The 18,629-nt window shown below is 33.2% G+C and overlaps 3 protein-coding genes across 6 annotated transcripts; 2 read left to right on the top strand and 1 right to left on the bottom strand.

The window, feature by feature from the left end:
• Positions 2,170-6,722, top strand: LOC109351065 (phosphatidylinositol/phosphatidylcholine transfer protein SFH1-like). 2 transcript variants are annotated; one of them, XM_019592395.1, is made up of 7 exons: positions 2,170-2,261; positions 2,874-3,403; positions 3,790-3,941; positions 4,474-4,569; positions 5,155-5,411; positions 5,623-5,843; positions 6,194-6,722. In XM_019592395.1, the coding sequence occupies exons 2-7, from the start codon at positions 3,074-3,076 to the stop codon at positions 6,563-6,565; spliced, it is 1,428 nt and encodes a 475-aa protein (XP_019447940.1). In that variant the 5' UTR covers positions 2,170-2,261; positions 2,874-3,073; the 3' UTR covers positions 6,566-6,722. The 2 variants fall into 2 exon arrangements, with proteins under 2 accessions (XP_019447940.1, XP_019447939.1); XM_019592394.1 differs by lacking the exon at positions 2,170-2,261 and having other exon boundaries at positions 2,730-3,403.
• Positions 8,182-12,855, top strand: LOC109351064 (UDP-glucuronic acid decarboxylase 6-like). 3 transcript variants are annotated; one of them, XM_019592392.1, is made up of 13 exons: positions 8,182-8,249; positions 8,831-8,929; positions 9,722-9,808; positions 9,985-10,072; positions 10,457-10,548; positions 10,835-10,899; positions 10,990-11,078; positions 11,317-11,394; positions 11,493-11,586; positions 11,784-11,850; positions 12,099-12,162; positions 12,256-12,296; positions 12,445-12,855. In XM_019592392.1, the coding sequence occupies exons 2-13, from the start codon at positions 8,840-8,842 to the stop codon at positions 12,634-12,636; spliced, it is 1,047 nt and encodes a 348-aa protein (XP_019447937.1). In that variant the 5' UTR covers positions 8,182-8,249; positions 8,831-8,839; the 3' UTR covers positions 12,637-12,855. The 3 variants fall into 3 exon arrangements, with proteins under 3 accessions (XP_019447937.1, XP_019447936.1, XP_019447935.1); XM_019592391.1 differs by having other exon boundaries at positions 8,239-8,259; positions 8,829-8,929; XM_019592390.1 differs by lacking the exon at positions 8,182-8,249 and adding an exon at positions 8,347-8,576 and having other exon boundaries at positions 8,829-8,929.
• On the bottom strand, positions 14,438-17,472 carry LOC109351061 (THO complex subunit 4A). The gene is made up of 5 exons (XM_019592388.1): positions 17,190-17,472; positions 16,951-17,109; positions 15,804-15,872; positions 15,539-15,723; positions 14,438-14,886 (listed from the first exon to the last, which is right to left on the bottom strand). Exons 1-5 carry the CDS (start codon positions 17,355-17,357, stop codon positions 14,703-14,705), a joined length of 765 nt encoding a protein of 254 aa, XP_019447933.1. The 5' UTR covers positions 17,358-17,472; the 3' UTR covers positions 14,438-14,702.

Genomic DNA, 18,629 nt, shown 5'->3' with positions numbered 1-18,629 from the left:
TATATCTCTATGGAGTGATATTCCAAACTAATAATTACAAATTTTGTGAATATTTTATGATCCCGCTAAGAATAGAACAAAGGATGTTAATTATCTTATACAAAAAGAAAAGGACTTTTTCAAGGACCAATGTTGTCTTTGAAGAACGAATAAAGCTACATGACCAGAGACAAAAGCTCTCCATGTCTCTGTGTCTTCAGCAAGGTCTTGGGGCAAAAGCAAAAAATTGTTACCTTGATTCCAAATATTTCGATGTGTGTGGGTCTTAAAATGGAAACTTTGCCCAAGTTTATGATAAATAATTGGAAAATGATATATCCTCTTATAAATTATCTTACATCATAATCATAAGAAAAATAACATATATTATAAAGCATATTATCAGTTAAATTTGCATGTTTTTGCTTACTTTTATGCTAAGAGTAAATGAAGGGGGCTAACAAATTAATGCATTCTTATGGGGAAGAATTACAAGTTTTGTGACAAACCTGTAGCTTTATAGATTGATTATGTAGAAGAATATATCATTATTTTTTGAGGAGAAATTGAGTGGTAGAGCTAGCAATTCAATTGATCAATCGAATTGGGGTTGGATAAAATGGAAAAACAATTGTCTAAGTTCATTAATGTGCTAACAAGCTATGAAGCACGGATTCGTCAAACACCCTCACGTGTCGGTGTCCGACACGTATCCGACACGGATTCGCTCGGATTCGCGAAGAATACGTATCCATAGAGTATCCAAAAATTAAAAAATTAAAATAAAATAAATAAATATTAAGACACGTATCCGATTTGTTTTCAATAAAATATAGGATATATGGATTCGTTTCCAGTAAAGCATAGGATATATAGATTCGTTTCCAATAAAACAGGATAAGATAGATTCTTTTCCAATAAAACAGGATAAGATAATTTCGTTTCCAATAAAACAGGATAAGATAGATCCGTTTTCATTAAAGTATGATAAGATATATTTTTTATGGAGGGCAATGATTTTAGGAAAGATTCGTTTTCATTAAAATAGGATAAGATAAATTTGTTATGGATGGCAACGATTTTAAATTTCCATTATATTTTTTACATTGGATATTTTGATTTACACTTATAATTTTATCATATTTTATGTGTTTTTATTATTTTATACGCGTATCCTTGAACGTATCGTATCCTGTATTTTGGGAAAAATGTGTGTCGACGTATCGAATACGTATCGTACCCGACACACGTATCAGTATTCGTGTTTCATAGCTAACAAGTGCTCAAACATTTTGTGATTCAACCAAGTATGGGTTTGATAATTAGGAATGTTGGGAGGTATCTCTAATATTAACTTAACTGAAATATGATTTGAATTATTGACCTTTTATATGTATAAATATCTCCTCCAATAAATATTGCTAATTGGATTTAAATTATTGATTTTTTTACCTTTCTAATAATTTAATGAAGCATTATACTACTAGAGCATTACTTTTTAGTAAATATGTTAGTTAATAAGTTGTGAAATGACATCATTTAAGAAATTAAAGTGTTGTGTTGTTTTTTTTTTAATTTGAATATTATTTTCTTTACAGGCTTTTTTTTCTTAGATTACTTAACAAACATTTTCTTTGAAATGTAAAATATAAAATATTATTGTCTCAAAATACCATAAAAGTGATTAAAGTAATACCTCTTTTGTAATAAAAAATTAAAACAAATACCTCTTCCAATAATGTATATGTTACCATCTACATATTTTTCGATTCAAGCTGAAATTTGCATAATCTCTTTCATAATATGGCATAAAATGTCTTCTCTATTGTTTTGTTTTTTGATATTATTAAAAGTATTCATCACTTTTTGAATAAGGAATTAGTCTTTTTCAAATTCATGATTATTATTTCCAATGTTCTCAAGATCGAACCCGAAAACCTTGAAAACTCACTGAACCTTATACCAATACCTCAACGTCTTGTTGATTTAATAGGAATGTTTTATAATCTCAAAATATTAACATCTTTGCAGAGTAACAATAATATGAAAACTTAATAATAACAAATCTCTCAAACAACTGTCACTGATAGCAATTTATGGGATTTGCATGATGGAAATGCAAATAAAAATTAAAGGAGATTTGTTAATTTTTCCATCTTTGTAAATTTGTTTGACCTTCGGCGGAATCTTACTACCAACGTCTTTTTGGTGTAATCGTTGACACTTTTCAATAATCAGCTTCCACATTCGCTATTTCTTCTCTGTTATAATCATTTTTTCAGGTCAGATTTCATACTATTTGCTCTTTCTTCAGTTTCAGGGTAACAGAATACTCTAATATACTAGGATAGTTCTTTTAACGTTTTTGAAAAACTAGATTTTGATGAATTAGGTTTTACAAACTTCAATTTTTATTAAAGGGGGGTTTGTACTTTGTTGTAACTGATTTATGTTTGTATACTTTATGGTTAAAAGTGATTGTGTGAATCAAATCATGTTTTAGATTTATGATTATTAAGTTGTTGATATTAAGGTTGAAAAGGGACAGAGCAACAATCAATTTTCTAAGTGTTGAAAACCTAAATTGGGTTTTGATAGATGGCTTCAACCAAAGTTTGGCTTCCAAATTCAGTTGTCTAACTAACTTTTATAATCTGACCATGTTTAAGTAGCATTTCTGCTTTAGATAACTTTATTTCGAAACTACCGATATTTTTTATTTTTTTCTGTTTCTGGTTATTGATTGTTATTGATGTTCAGATTGTCAGTTTCTTCCACAACCATGATTTGTGAGCTTTATATATAACATATTGTATATTAGACTAATTGGTGATGATAGGTAGGTTTCACTATGAGGACATGTTCATTTGATGTTAATTCTTGTATGTGACAAGGTACTTCGTTGCATTGCTTGTCTTGGAAACAACATTTTTGCTTGCGAGGGTAAGACTGCGTACATCGTTGCATCCTTCCGATGAATTATGGTGGGAGCCTCCTCAGACGCTATTAGGTGGGAGCCTCGTGCATTGGGCCAACCTTAAATTTTACTTTGTTCCACTGCTTGCAAGAGAAAGTCTCTCTGCCATCAATTTACATGGGAAACACGGTGGATTGTTCTAAGTTGAGCAATAGCTCTAAACCAGGCAGTTTTATGACTGAGAACAAAGCATACAAGAAACTTCTAATTCCATCTCAGCCTAAATGTTTCACACTGATAAATTATGGCGGCTTTGGAAGTAGTTCTGTGGGTTCTATCACTATTTTTTTACTTAAAGTTGCTGCCTTAGAGATGTTTAGGAGGTTCTCCAAAAGCAGATGTCCATATGTTTGGCGAGTCCTTCAGGCATTACAGATGCTTTGTTATCCACCTCTCGAATGGATTCCGTGGTGGGAACCCTTCAAGGGTTTGGTTAAAAGCATGCAGGTTTGTAATTCTAATTTTCTGAAATCTAATAAAAAAATCATATTCAAATTACATTTTATGTCATGTAGATCATTTTTTCAAATTTCAATTAGAGTCAGATTGATAAATCTCATATCTCAAGTTCAAGCACCTCCATTTTTTAAGTGTATGTATGAAACTTGCCTGGAAAATGAATTATTCGGGGCATAATTTTGAAGTTTTAGAAATTGGCTTATGTATATACCCAAATGTTACTTCCCCAGCACCCTTTTACCATTGTGGTTGAGGATCAATTTGATTGAAGATTTCTCTCTTTGATGTTTGTGTTAAGTCTTTTCTATTTTCTAACATTCCAGCCTTTACCTATATTCATGAGAAAAGAAGCTAATAAATCTCTATGCGTGCAGGTCCTATCAAGACCATTACTAGTCATTTCAATCGCAACGAGTTTTTCTGATAAATCAGAATGTAGCAATGGAACGTTAGATTGTAGTACTGATTCACATGATTCTGTAGCATACTCGGAACAATCTAAAGTGGAGAATGATATGAATACAAGGTATATGAATGCTCTGAATTTTCATGCTATGGTTTTTGTGTGCTTTTTAAATACCTTTACTGTTTAATTCATAAATATGTGGTTCCTTCTTGAGCTGATAATATATAGCAACATAAAACTCCATTTTTCTAGCTAAGAAAAGTAGAAAATATATAGTTCTCTGATATTAGTCTGTCCGGGACATCGAAAATTTCCAAATTTTCATCTGGCTACACAAATAAGTGATATGTACCAACTAAACCAAAACTTGGTGCTACCCCAAGTTAACTAGATGTGTCAAGATGGATAAGTTCTACTTTTGAAGCATTTTTTCAATGATAATACTACAAAATGTATTATTTTTATTTCCATGCATGTACTTGTGACACATACAGGTTCCAAAAGTAATTGTTGCACTTATGACTTTCTGGTGAATAAAATGCTGTTGGGTTCATCTTCAGTAAAAAATCGAGATTAATTTTTAAGTGTTTATATCTTGGTTCCTTAGCTCTACTACCAAGCTTCTTACTTCTATTTTTCATACATTTTGCAGTCAGTGTTCGACAGATCCTAAAGTTTTAGAATCTGAAAACTGGTTGATGAAACTCCGCCAAGAGCTTGAAAATCAGGGGATTAGTTTACCAGAAAGGTAATTCAATGTTACCATGCATTCACAAAGCGGAATCCCATTTATCCTCATAACTGTGCCATTCCAAAAAAATTATGACATGATACTCAAACTTTCCCTTTCCTACTAAGCTACTGAATATTCTTGCAGCTACAATCATTTTGTAATTTTTATATTCATGGGTTCAATTTACCACTTTTTTTCTGTTAGTGGAAACGATAAACACAAACATTAATAATTTAGTTTAGAATTGCATTTGTCTCTTTTCATGGAGTTGAATATGCAGAAAACTTTAAGTCAGTAATATTTGATCTAAGCACTTTGGATATTCATGGCCAACTTCTACATTCTGAACTTATGAAACAGTATAGTACTAGATAAACCAAGTCTATATAATTTATTCTACTAATAACTTTATGCCAATTGTTTCTTGTATTATCATTGTGAGTTTATAGTGTTTCTGGGGGCAAGTTTTGAAATCCTTGGCAGGAGTTACCTAACTTGCCTTGTTAGTTAGCAGTAGCATTTTTTTATCAGAAAGTTAGCAGTAGCATCTTTTTTGGTTTCTCCTACTAAACAGACCATGATTAAGTAGTGTTTATACAGAATCAACGATGATGAGCTACACAGATTTTGTGCAGCTTCTAATAATGATTTTTCATGCTTCCTTGCCTCAATCAAGAAGACCATAAACTGGCGAAACACTTACGGGATTCTTTCAGAAGAAGAGCTGATAATGTGGTCAGAAATGATCTTCTGGCATGGGTCTGATGTGATGCATAGACCCTGTCTTGTTGTAAGGCTTGGGCTAGCTTGCAATACATTGACATCCCAAGATAGGCCTGGATTTGCTCAGGCAGTCAGTATGTTTTTTCCCTTTCTTGTCATTTTTTCCATATTTGCTTACTACCCAAAATAAAAACCAGCCTTGCTTTATTTCAAGAATTGAGAGTATTCTTTTCCCACCTTTCATTTCTTTCTCCCTTCTATCTACAGAACACAAATAAGTTTAGATCTCCTTGCTTATTACTTTTTATGCTGAATTTTTATGGCATCAAATGGTTGTTATTTCAGTCTCACAGGTAGAATATGGAGTGCTGCAGTTGGTTGATGCAGACAACCCTCAAATTACTGTGTTGGTGGATTGCGAAGGATTGTCTCCATTGAGAATTCCAATGCAAATGATGAAATATTGTTCTTCCCTTTTGCAAGATCATTTTCCTAATTGCCTTGGTTGTTTGTTTGTCATACGACTTCCAGAAGTTGTTGATGCTATTGCCCAGACTTTTATTGAGGTTAGCTCTCCATTCTGCTCATTCAGTCTAAAATAACAAAGAAACTAGCAAGGTGAATGAAGTTGATAATTAATATGGAGTGAATAGATCTTCCGGACTAGTTCTTGATCGGTCATGAGACTACCCGAGGTAGCTGAGTTCCTACTCTTATTGACTAATAGTGGTGGCGGGTCCTTTCAGCGAGGACTCTGTTAGCCCAGTCAGTATGTGAATCAAGTTGGTAATTAATGTGTAGTAAATAGACCACTTATCCTAGTTCAGTTCAGTGCAGTGCACCAATCTAGATAGGTAACAATAGTCGATGCGTTTTCTTATATGAACTAATTTGTGCATTGGGGTCATACTCACAGGTTTTGGAGCCAGCTACAAGGAACAAGTTGAAAATAGAAGGCCATATGTATCAGAAGGTTCTTTCTGACTATCTGTTAACACTGCCATCATATCTCGGTGGCTCCTGCACTTGCATGAAATGCTCTGAATTTGGCAATTGGGAAATGCTGCAACCTCATGCAATTGGAACCAGCAGGAGATATGATGAAAGTGATGTTAGTGATGATGAAGATTCTTCATCATTGCATCTTTCCAATGAATTAAGGTTCAGCTTATATGGTAGTTTTGAACAGGTGATAAGAAATGTTATCACAGGTTTTCTCATATTTTGGGCTTTCATTGCTCTTTGTGCTTTAGTACATGATTCTGGTGGTCTTTATTCGCCCTCATAATTCAAAGACAGACCAAATTAGTTTTTTTTCCCTTGGTGAATAATAAATCTTCATGGAGGTGACATTATCTTAGGAGTAACAACTCATATAGAAGATCCATGGTTATAGTTTGCACTAAGGTTTCGTTTTATCTTGGTTTAAATGCACTTTTGGTTCCTTTACTATCTCTTTACGAGTTGAGTTTTGGAAGACTCGAGAGTAATAAAATATACCAATGAGATGACTATGAAGTCTTTCGTTTCCATTCTTTCCCCTCGCAAACAAACATTTTTGTTTGTAGTTGGGTTTTGGATGGGAAAGAAAGAAAATGGAAGAATTTAGAATCATCTCAGAAACGTTTTCATAACTAAGTGCTCGAGAACTGTTGTGTTGTGTTGGAACATTTGCTGGAAAAAGCAATCATAGAACTTGTTTGATGGGAGAATTCTATAGGAAAAATAATATGTATGTCATATTATAGAAGTCACATACTTTGAAGAAATGAAAACTAGAACTTATTATAGTGATTATCTCCATTACTTTGAAAAATGAAAGTTACATAATTTATGTTCATCAAATGATTCAAGTATAATCAAATGATTGAGTATAAGACATTCAGTATCACCCTTCATATTATAGCCCAATAGTCCACTCATTATTTGAAGCTTCCGAACAATTACACTCTTCTTGGATTAGTCGATGAGTATTAAATCTATGTACTGACCGTGTAAAGATGTACACACAATCATTGTAATCTCTACTGTTTATTTGGATTATTTTTTCTGAAAAATCAATAATGATTAAAAATAAATGGTGAATAATATAATAATAATAATAATGTAAAAAAATTACATTGTCAATGTATATATCTTTTTCTCTTAGTTGATAGAACAAATTTTAATTCTTATTGGGATTTCCCATTCCATATGATTATATTTCCTACACTATTATCAAAATAACTAGCAAATATTACATAGTTCACTTAATCTTTTAATTGTTGTTGGGATTTCTCATTCCTTAATCTTCATACTTTCAATCCATTTCCTTCTTGTGACTGAATCCAGATATTATCCAGTACTAAAGAAGTTTGCACTGGATAGATATGATTGCACCTAACACAAATAAATATCTAATCATTCAAATTTTAAATTATTTTTCAATAAAATAAATTTTTAAAAATCTCATATTCAATGGAGAATATCATTAACTCTAGTGTTGTAAAAACTGGTTCATGCCGGCCGGTTCAATAGGTGAACCGATCCCAATACTGGAATGGTACAATAATTATACCAATTATACAATCATATTGGTCAAAATTGGTTATACCAGCTAGTTTTTAATGAAACTGTACGCGTCATACTGACTGATTTTTATTTAAAATTAATTTTTTAATGAAAATAGAAAAAAGATATTGGTTTTTTATTGATTTTTCAACATTAATATTAATATATTATACATGTATATCTAAATTATGAGTATTTGGTTTAATTAGCAAACCGCCAGTACTATACTAGTACCTTAACCAGTTTGATAACCGATACGGTATTAACATTCGGGTTATCTCTACTGGTATCGACCAATGTGGTAACCTTGTACTGACTGACACATACCTAGTACCAACACAACACATCATAATATTCTGTTTCTTTACTCCTACAACTTCATCATTTCATCATTCCATTTTTTTTCAATCACAAATTTTAACGTTTTTCTCGGTTGGTTATGCTTTTTCTTTTCTGGATCTTCACTTCAGAATAATTGTTCCTATTACTGTTGTCTTACGTTGCTTACATTTCATGCTTTCATTACACTCTTCAACTTTCCCTTATTCTCAAGTTTTCCCATTTTTATTCTTTTTCTTTCTTTTATCAGTTTATTTTTTAACTCTTCTAAAGTTAGCGTTTGATACAAGCAAAAAAGTTTCAAACTTGGATATTATTTATTTCACTTATATGTCTATATAAACGGGTCTGTGATCATGTGGTGTTTAATAATCAAAGTGCTTAGGGTTTTTGGTCTATCTTTTCATCAGGTTCATTACCTAAACTCTCGCTTTCTTTCCATGCTACCTAAGTTTTCTCGAATATGTGGACCGCATTACATAATATGATCAGAACATCTCGGTTGTGTTAGTCTCCACAGCCGCATCGCAGTTTTTGCATTAGACTGTAGCATAAACACGGCCGCAATTTAGAACACTAGTAATATGTAAAATTAGATATTATCCGGTTTATAGAGTGAAGATAAATTGATTGATCACTGAGAAATTTGCATTGAATTTCAGAGTTACTAACAATGGCAACAAATTCTTCTAATGGAAATCACCAAACAACAACAAAGCAACCTCCAATGCCATCTCCTTTGCGTTTTTCCAAATTCTTTCAGGTAAAACATCTTATCTCTTTATTTTTGTTAGCATTTCCCTTTCCACATCACAAATATTGCTTAATTTGAATTTCATGTTCAGTGGTTTATTTTAAATGTCATGCTTTTTTAGGTACACAAGTGAATTTATGATTATGACTTATTAGTTGAGTAGTTATTAGAGAAAATTGTTACTTTGCAAATGGGCCATAGTGCCTGCATTATTTCATTATATGACTATTGGCCATAAAGCTAAACATTTCCATTTTATTAAGTCTGGATTTTTATATTGTAATGTTTGTTTTCTATGTTAAATGTGGTCATAATAATAGTAATTAATCGCTTGTTATTGATAACAAGTTTCATCTTAAATCACACTGCAAATAAGTACACTTTACTGTTTCTTGGAACACAAATGCCAGAAGGAACTTAAAGAGAATTGAAAATACTGAAAATGGTAGAATGACTCTTGTACTTATATATTATAGATTGATCACAAACACTTACTCATCAAAGTATATTAGACTACTAGCCTAAATGTTCTATACTGTGAATCTTACTAATAAGATACAAGGGGAGAAAGAGTAAAAAAGAATGTTTTATGAATAGATACTGATATGTTGAAATGTAAAATGTTTTGTTGTTTTTTCTATTTTTTTTGCATGCTATGCTGCTTATATATGTGTATATTATAATTGATCAAAATTTCCAGGTGTTAGTGATTAAGGCAAAACCACTTATCTAATTTTCAATACATATTTTTTCCTGTCTTAATGCCATGTATCACCAATATTTTTATAATTTTTTATGCAGCCCAACATGAGAATTTTGGTTACTGGAGGAGCTGGATTCATTGGGTCTCACCTAGTTGATAGATTGATGGAAAATGAAAAAAATGAGGTCAGCATGTTATTTGTTACATATTTATATACTTCTCATTTTTATTCATATTTGAAATGATTCTATGCAATGTTATAACTTGTTATCATCCTATATATGTGATAAAATAAGATACAACATGTAGAACTAAGTGCGATTTCAGAAATTTCTGCCATATTAACACTATCTTTATTCAGGTTATTGTTGCTGATAACTACTTTACTGGATCCAAGGACAACCTCAAAAAATGGATTGGTCATCCAAGATTTGAGCTTATCCGTCATGGTATAGTCTCATTTTTTAACTATCAACTATCCATGACAATGAAACTGTTGCATACAAATGCATTAGTATGTGTGTTTTCTTCATTGTTCGCTCATCGCACTGTATATATTTAAACATTTAAAGCTACTTTGTGAACTGATTTTTGTTAACTTAAGGATTCAAAACACGATGCAATCAGCACAAGCTTCATCATAGCTCGACCGCAAGTTAAAGCAATTTGCTATTTCAACGTTTTCTTAATCAAACATAAGTTAATTAGGCTTCTGATGAGGAACATTAATGTTGATACAGTTGTGTGCAAAGTATGTTATGTTCAGCATTTCCTTTAAATCTGTTTGTAAACCAGTGATGCTGATGTACACTATCACTTTGATCCTTTCGTAGATGTCACGGAACCTTTGTTCGTTGAAGTTGATCAAATCTACCATCTTGCATGCCCTGCATCTCCTATTTTCTACAAATACAATCCAGTAAAGGTATATCTTTGAGAGTCCCTTTTGTCTTTCTAATCATTTTCCATTTACATTCCAATCATACATATTCATCTTCACTGTTGAGGAATTTGCTTTCTGAGTTCATTGCATGATCACTGATACAGGTTGCTTTTAAAACAAAAAAATGTACATTGAGACTTCCTTTCCCTTAAACTAGCTTTGTTTCATTGCATAATGTTACTTTATGTCCATATTTATGTTTAGCTCCTTTGATGCATCATTTGTTGAAAGTTCTGACTATTTGGTTTGTAAATATTAACTTCTACAGACAATAAAGACAAATGTGATTGGCACACTGAACATGCTTGGCCTTGCAAAGCGAGTTGGAGCAAGGTTAATTTTATCGTTTTTTGTTTAAATAATCGTCTTGAGTCTCAACCGCTGCCATCAGTTCGACTTATTTGGTTCGGATTTTACTGACAGGATTTTGCTTACATCAACTTCAGAGGTGTATGGAGATCCTCTTGTGCATCCTCAACCTGAAAGCTATTGGGGAAATGTTAACCCTATTGGTGAATTCCTTTATCTCAGTTCTAACTTTCCCCTTAGGCTTCTTAAATGGAACAATTTCTGATGCTATGACTATCATATGAACTCTAATTTTATGGACATGTTGTACTGAATAAACCATAAAAGACATAGTTTCTTCATTTCATCATGCAAGCTTAACCTTTTTGGTGCAAAAAATATTGTTTATACATGCGCATTGAAGATGTTGTCAAAGGACTTAACTATATATGATGATAACAGGAGTTCGTAGTTGCTACGATGAGGGGAAACGTGTGGCTGAGACTTTGATGTTTGATTATCATAGACAACATGGACTAGGTAGTTTCATGTTCTTTTCCTTCTTTTCAAGATATATATTATAGAAATTTTACTTTCTTTTTATGACTCTTTGATGTGTTTATACCCTTTCAATGCAGAAATACGAATTGCTAGAATCTTTAACACATATGGGCCACGCATGAATATTGATGATGGGCGTGTTGTTAGCAACTTCATTGCTCAAGCACTTCGGTAATTTCGTAATTTTTTCTCTGCTAATATATATGCTGCAGTGTTGTTATTTCTGCATGGCTTATTCAACATGTTCTGGTTGCCATAAATAGGGCTCTACCATGAGTTCTTCAATGATCATGCTCTTCACCTTCCATCTCAGCCCTCTTTCTATATTGATTCTGACCCGTTTTTCCTCAACCTTTGGTTTGTTATAGTGACGAACCCTTGACGGTCCAATCTCCAGGAACACAAACTCGCAGTTTCTGCTATGTCTCTGACCTGGTATATATGCCATGATTATTTTTTATCTTTGAATTATTACTACCTTTAATGTAAAAGGGTGCAATAGTCTTTCATCTAGTGGGGCCTGTAGAGGGTAGATATACGCAATCTTACCCTTGAAAGCTACAAGAAACTGTTTCCGGAATTTAAACTCATAACCTCCAAGTCACGAGGCAAGCAACTTTACTGTTCTGCCAAGGCTCGCCGTCTATTACTACCTTTGATGTGATTATACTTAAATGTCATAGGTCGATGGCCTTATCCGTCTCATGGGAGGATCAAACACGGGGCCAATCAACCTTGGAAACCCAGGTTATATTTCTATCGGAAAACTTGTATTTGAGTATGATTCCTTTTAAGTTGGAATACTAACTTCATTTTCATTGAGTATCTTCACATTTTCAGGTGAATTTACAATGACTGAACTTGCAGAGACAGTGAAAGAGGTCAGTTTAAGCTTATTTTTTTCTTTTGCAGTAGCATTCACCACTCCTAAACTGCTTTACACACTGTATTTCACTCTAAGTTTAAGCTGTAAGTAGCTTTTTTTCATTACTTATAGTCTTTAGTTAATGCTTTTTGGGCAATTTGCAGCTTATTAATCCAAATCTGCATATCAAGACAGTGGAAAACACACCTGATGATCCTCAACAGAGAAAACCAGACATAACAAAAGCGAAGGAACTGTTAGGCTGGGAACCGAAGGTTAAGTTGCGCAACGGTCTTCCTCTTATGGAAGAGGATTTCCGTCTAAGGCTCGGAGTTGAGAAAATCAAAAGCAGTTAACTTATTTTCACTACTTCAGTGTCATGTCAAGGCAAAGATAATAAGTGGGATGAATCTAGCAGTTCTGAAACGTTTTCTTTCATCTTCATAGTTATATTATGTGTCTGAAATTTGATGTCTTGAACTACCACATTGTTAAATATCTTGTTCATTGTTTAGCAAAAGAAGACAATTATGTCACTCCAAATTTTGCAGGTGCATTGAAATTAAGATTGTTTCTTTAAATCTGGTTTGTGGTTATATTTACAACTGTCTTTATACAAGTGTGCAATGGGGTCATAGCTTGAAGTCATGCCATTTACTTTGAGGCAAGGTCTACATAGAAGTGAATGGTCTGCAACTTCATTGTTTGATTCACAAGATTTGACTCTAATTTCATTTTGAATTGTATATTCATTGGAAAATAAGTTAGTTTGTAATAAAATTCTATTCGATACTTTGTTACAATATCTTGTCTGCAAATAATCTGGATTTAGCTTTGCCTAATTATTTTTCATTTTTTTGCTGACATGAAGGTCAAGGGAATAAATAATGTCATATTCATAGGGAAAGGGTCAATGAGGCTCAAAAACTTATAATAGAAAAGGTGTCAATAAGGCTTACACATTGATTAATTTTTAATCACTTACACCGGAAATTATTAAATATATTAATTGATTTAATTCTCTTCGTAAATCAGTCTCATACTTTGCCTACAATGCTTCATGCCCTGGTTTCATCACTGTCTTGGTTGGGACATCTTTTTATAACATGATTTTGCTGGTCTTTCTCTACCTTACCTTGTATACTTTTAATGTAGTTTTCGAGTTTCTCAGTTGTACCAAAAAATATAATCAATTATGTACCAAAAATGTAATTATCAATTATTTTTCATAGATAATGCTTTTTGACTTGGTGCTTGGAATAAAAGATAATATACAATCTAAAGGGTGACACATTGAATATGTATAGATGTTGATCACAACCTTATTCCACTCCTGTAATATCTCAGACATTTGAACTAATGGCTTATGATGTTACATACTATTGTGGGTCAAACCACATTATGTACCCTTTGAGTTATCAGAAAGACCACCTTCAGGGAAATTGCTAAACATGTTTGAACGCATTTTAATGTCTCTCTATGGAAGTTCTGCTGTCGTGATCCAAAGGGATTACATGGTAACAGAAATCCAAAGGCATTTTAATGTTTGTGCATGTTGTTCTGTTGATTCAACTTATAACACCAGAGTCTTCTGTGTGCTTCAACTTGTGATTCAAAAGGGAAAGATCTCTTTTTGCATTACAGATAACATGGAAGTGTCTTGTTTGATTATCTTTATATATAGTATGTTTTTCCATAAGTAGCATGATGATTACTCGTTTGCTTCATATTTTTAGATACATGTTCTCTCTAGGATCAGTACACTCAATCAGCAAAGAACAGTTGATAGATTCCATCTCAGTAGATAATATGCGAAAATTACCAAACAGTCAAGAGAAACTCCCCTAAGGATACAAGGAAATCTCAAAGACTGTATTACAATATATCAAACAAGACTATCATAACATAGGACAAATGATAATACTATAGAGAAGATCAAATGATTCTTTTCTTTTAAGTGATAAAGATAGAAGGGGAAGAGAATCTACCTTGTTTGAAGATTCCACTGTAAAGGGTTACCAAAGCAAAAAGTAGTTGTGGGTGAATTCTGCAGCCTCCCACAATTTTGCAGCAGATGGTTTATTTGTGGATGGGTGTGCGAGATTCATGGTTCCAATTCCAAACCCACTTGTTCAATAAACAAATGATTAAAGCCAATGAAAGCAAAGCCTGTGTGCATATTACATGCTGACCAATGTTTCTTCACCCATATTTCATTGTCATACCCAAGGGAAATAAGCATTTGACCACAGAATCCCAAACTACATATATCAACTGTGAAAGTTTTCACTAGAAGTTATCCTTCCGCTTTTCCTAAAAATATGACTGATAAAGATACATAATTAAGCGGAAATCCATCGTCATGCCTCAAACAATCACAAATGTGATATTGCAAGAAAATAATACACGAGTGATTCCTTTATTAGTTTAATTGCATTGCCTCTTCATGATACTTCTCCAAATCAGCATCGAGGTCTTCTGCAGATACCTTTTCATCACGGCCTCTTCCACCTCCGCTTCCACGTCCCCGACCCCTTCGAGCTCCACCACGTCCTCTACTACCTCCACCACGAGGCCTTCCTAATGCACCACTTCTCCCTTGTCCACTGTTCAAAAAACCAGATCAATAACACGTAAATTCAGCTTTCTTATGAGAAAGAATAACTGTTTGATTCACACAAACTCATCTCTGGATATTAGTCAAGAATTCAAATTATATTCCTATATCCAATATTCAGAACTAAATAAAACAATGCTACAAGTGAATCAGTGGGAAACAACTGATCACAAAAAAAGCATACAGGCCCCCATTCATCCGATCCTCCTCCAGGTATTGCTATGGTAGGATCATACTGAATAAGACAATCCAATCAAACACTCAAACATACATACAACTGCTTGCATGCTGTGTAAGCATCTGCTTGTTTAGAAATTAAATTCAAGATGGCAATATTCCAAATAAAAAACATTATAATTTCCAAAATCCTTTAAAGTAACTCCAAATTCTGAAGACTGGAAATTGATTGCAGCAAAGGAATAATGTGATCGTCAAAACACATAATTCAATCGAAACCTGCATCAACGATGAAAAACAAAACAAAGAGCAATTTGCACACCCTAAAGCAAGGTTCAAACATCCAAAACATCAGGAAGCCCAATCAGAATAAAATACAGGGAAGCTTCACACCTCCAAGAATCAGATTAAGGATGAGCAGATTACTAATGCATGAATTTACTAATGAAGCATATTGTATATACCTTCTAGGAATTCCATTTGAATTTCCAAAAGCTGCATTTGCAGCAGGTGCCACCACAGCATGTGTAGTTATGTTTGTTCCCACAATCTCCACCTTCATCGGTTTACCGTCTAGTTGAACGTTGTTGTACCTCTTCACCGCAGCTACAGCATCACCTCGTCGCGAGAAGACTACTTCTGCTGTACCCTATTAAAAGTAATTTCTAAATTATAGAACTGAAAGAATTTATCAAAAGTACAAAATTATATGTCAAATGGGCAAGATACCTTTGATCTCCCACTCCTGTCATAGTGTACAGTATGCCTTTTCACATCACCAACTTCAGAAAATAATTCCTACAAACATGAAATACAACCTTAAACAAGGCATCACATGAAAGTGCAATAAAACAACATAATTTATCCAAAACAAACAAAGCTATAAGAAGACAAAATAATAGTGATAAATAACTTGGCTTCATCAACAATTAAAAAAAGTTAGTAACAGTTTGAAATTATTTCATACTGAACCTAAGACTAGGTACATGTTTGTATTCATGACAATATGTACACCTGTTCCATATGCTTTTACACGTTAATGCAGGACAGAGGAACAAAAAAGAGCCAGATTGAAATCAAATTTCACACATATTACCGTAGTTAGAGGTTGGTTAGAGACATGTTTGAGTTAGTTATAAGTAAGTTAGACTAGTTTGCTTAGTCATCAGGTTCATTAGTAGCTAGTTACTTCAGTTGTTCTATATAATCTAGATGAGTAGCTTGCTGATTCATCAGGTTCCTCAGTATGTACAGACTTCACTTCACCCATTCAGTAATTTCAGAGTTTTCATTCTCTTTCAACTCTCAGTTTTTCATGTCTCCTCAAATATACAAACAATATTATAGCTAGCTAGCTAAGATTACAAAAATCATTATTTATCGAACCTACGCAAAGAAAGTGGTAGCTACATTAGTAGATGTGAACCAAGGAACAAAACAAAGTCATTTTGAAATCAATTCTCACACACACAAACAATGATATAGATGTATCTATAACTTCTTTTTGTTTAACCAAGGGTATCCCTCACCCGGAACTAATCTCTTTTAGTATATGGTTGCCCTTCCGAGCAAGTGTCGCTCCCAAGAGTAGAATTTTTTACCTTTCAGTCTATTTGGGGATCTAGTGAGGCCTCACACCACTAGACAAAGGCATTGTTAGTGAAAATGGCTCATATCAAATAGCCCCATTTAGTCCTTAAAAAATTCAATAGCCAGTAAAAATGTAACTTTTTCAGATAAAAAGAACAATTTGACCACCATTGGATATTCTTTTGAACAAAAATGAGATTTTTTTTCTTGATCAAAATGTACACCAGTAAGTTTTATTCAAAAAATAAAATAGGTTTAACTGAAAAATAAAGCTATCATGAAATACCTTAATATCATCATTGGAGACACCATAATCCAAATTAGATATATATAGCTTAGTCCCCGTTTCAATCGAAGACGCTCGGCCACCTTGTGCAGGGAACGCCGCCGCCAAATTCAAACCCTGATCTGCATACAAATCATGCTGCCACGCTGTCTCCGGCGCCTAAACAAAACCACCACCGTTTCCATCACAAACAAAAAAAAAACATCTTCCAAAATTCGAAACCAAAAAAACACCGATACCTTAGCGGCGCTATACGGTGCAGCACGGTTAACGGCACGGTTCGTGAATCGGCGAACCGGACCTGGAGCGGATCCAGAACCGCGATTCCGTCCACGAGAATTAGAGGATCCAGATTTCTTGTTGTTCTTGATGATGTCATCAAGCGTCATATCAAGTGCTGCAGACATATTTGGAAATTGAATGGAGAGAGAAAAGGGATTGGGATCTGAGAAGAAGGGTGGAGGAAAATTAGGGTTTCCTCAAAGAAGAGGAATCGTGTGAGTGGTGATAAATAATACAAGAGAAAAAGAAGGATAAAAGGGTCAAAACGTGGTTTTGATAAGTAAAGTGAGAGATTATACTCAATTCTATGTTAGATCCATATCCTTTTTTTCTAACTATGCCTTATGAATCATTATGAACCTGGCCCAATTTCATTAACCATTTCACCCATTTAGACTTGTTTACCTTTTTCATAATAAAATAATATTATCTCATTATAGATCTCATAGTCTAGGATATTTTCTCTTGTAGAGTTCAGAATTTGTATGGGAATTATTTTAATTTATATATGAAAATCTTATTCAGTTAATTCTTAATTTCATATTGGTATTGTATAATTCAGTTAATTAGAAGAATGCAATTTATGCTTTTTTAATTGATTTTTAACATGTTAATTGAATTTATGCTTTTTTAACTAATTATCTCGAGTTTATATAATTGATTATTTAGTATGTACCCATATGAAGTAAGATTTACAAAAACAAATAGCTAAAGCAATAAAAAGAAATCAATCAACTATGACCATAACCTCTGTGGAAAAACATTTTTCTCAAAACTTGATGTGCTAATTTAATCATGTTTACAATGACCAGCAAAATGAAGCTAGTTTGTATAGCAAACATTCTAAACTAAAACAAGGCAAACTAAACTATGATATTGTTGATGTCTTTGGCATATCATATTGTTCAACATGGTTGTTGATATCTACTTCCAACTAAACTATGATCTAAGACTCCTGCAACACAAACCAATGAGATTAGTTGATCACAACAACATAGTTACAAGGTAAGGGTGTTGGATTAAGTATATGCTATCTAATCCTATACAATTCATCAATTTAACATTATTATTACATGACTTCATTTACAATACGTAGATTGAACGAGTAAACTATACACCATGGTCAACACCTTACTACGCTGATCAATCATCCCCTTCCTCCTTACCACCACCCCTAGATTACCAAAAACAATTGGATTAGACCTTTAATAGCCAACTAATCACCGAACCCCCATAAAAAAATATAACTAAAAAAAGACAATGCTTTACCATAAATTCATAAAACACCATAGAAATAACGAAGAAAGTATATTAATTCAACAACTACAAAAATAATCTCCTTATCTTGTTTGTGGTTAGTCCATGTTTTGGAAGAAGAGGGTGATTGTGTAAGGTAG

The sequence above is a fragment of the Lupinus angustifolius genome, chromosome LG06, assembly GCF_001865875.1.
Source record: "Lupinus angustifolius cultivar Tanjil chromosome LG06, LupAngTanjil_v1.0, whole genome shotgun sequence".
NCBI lineage: Eukaryota > Viridiplantae > Streptophyta > Magnoliopsida > Fabales > Fabaceae > Lupinus > Lupinus angustifolius.
This window is presented reverse-complemented; position numbering and strand designations above follow the sequence as displayed.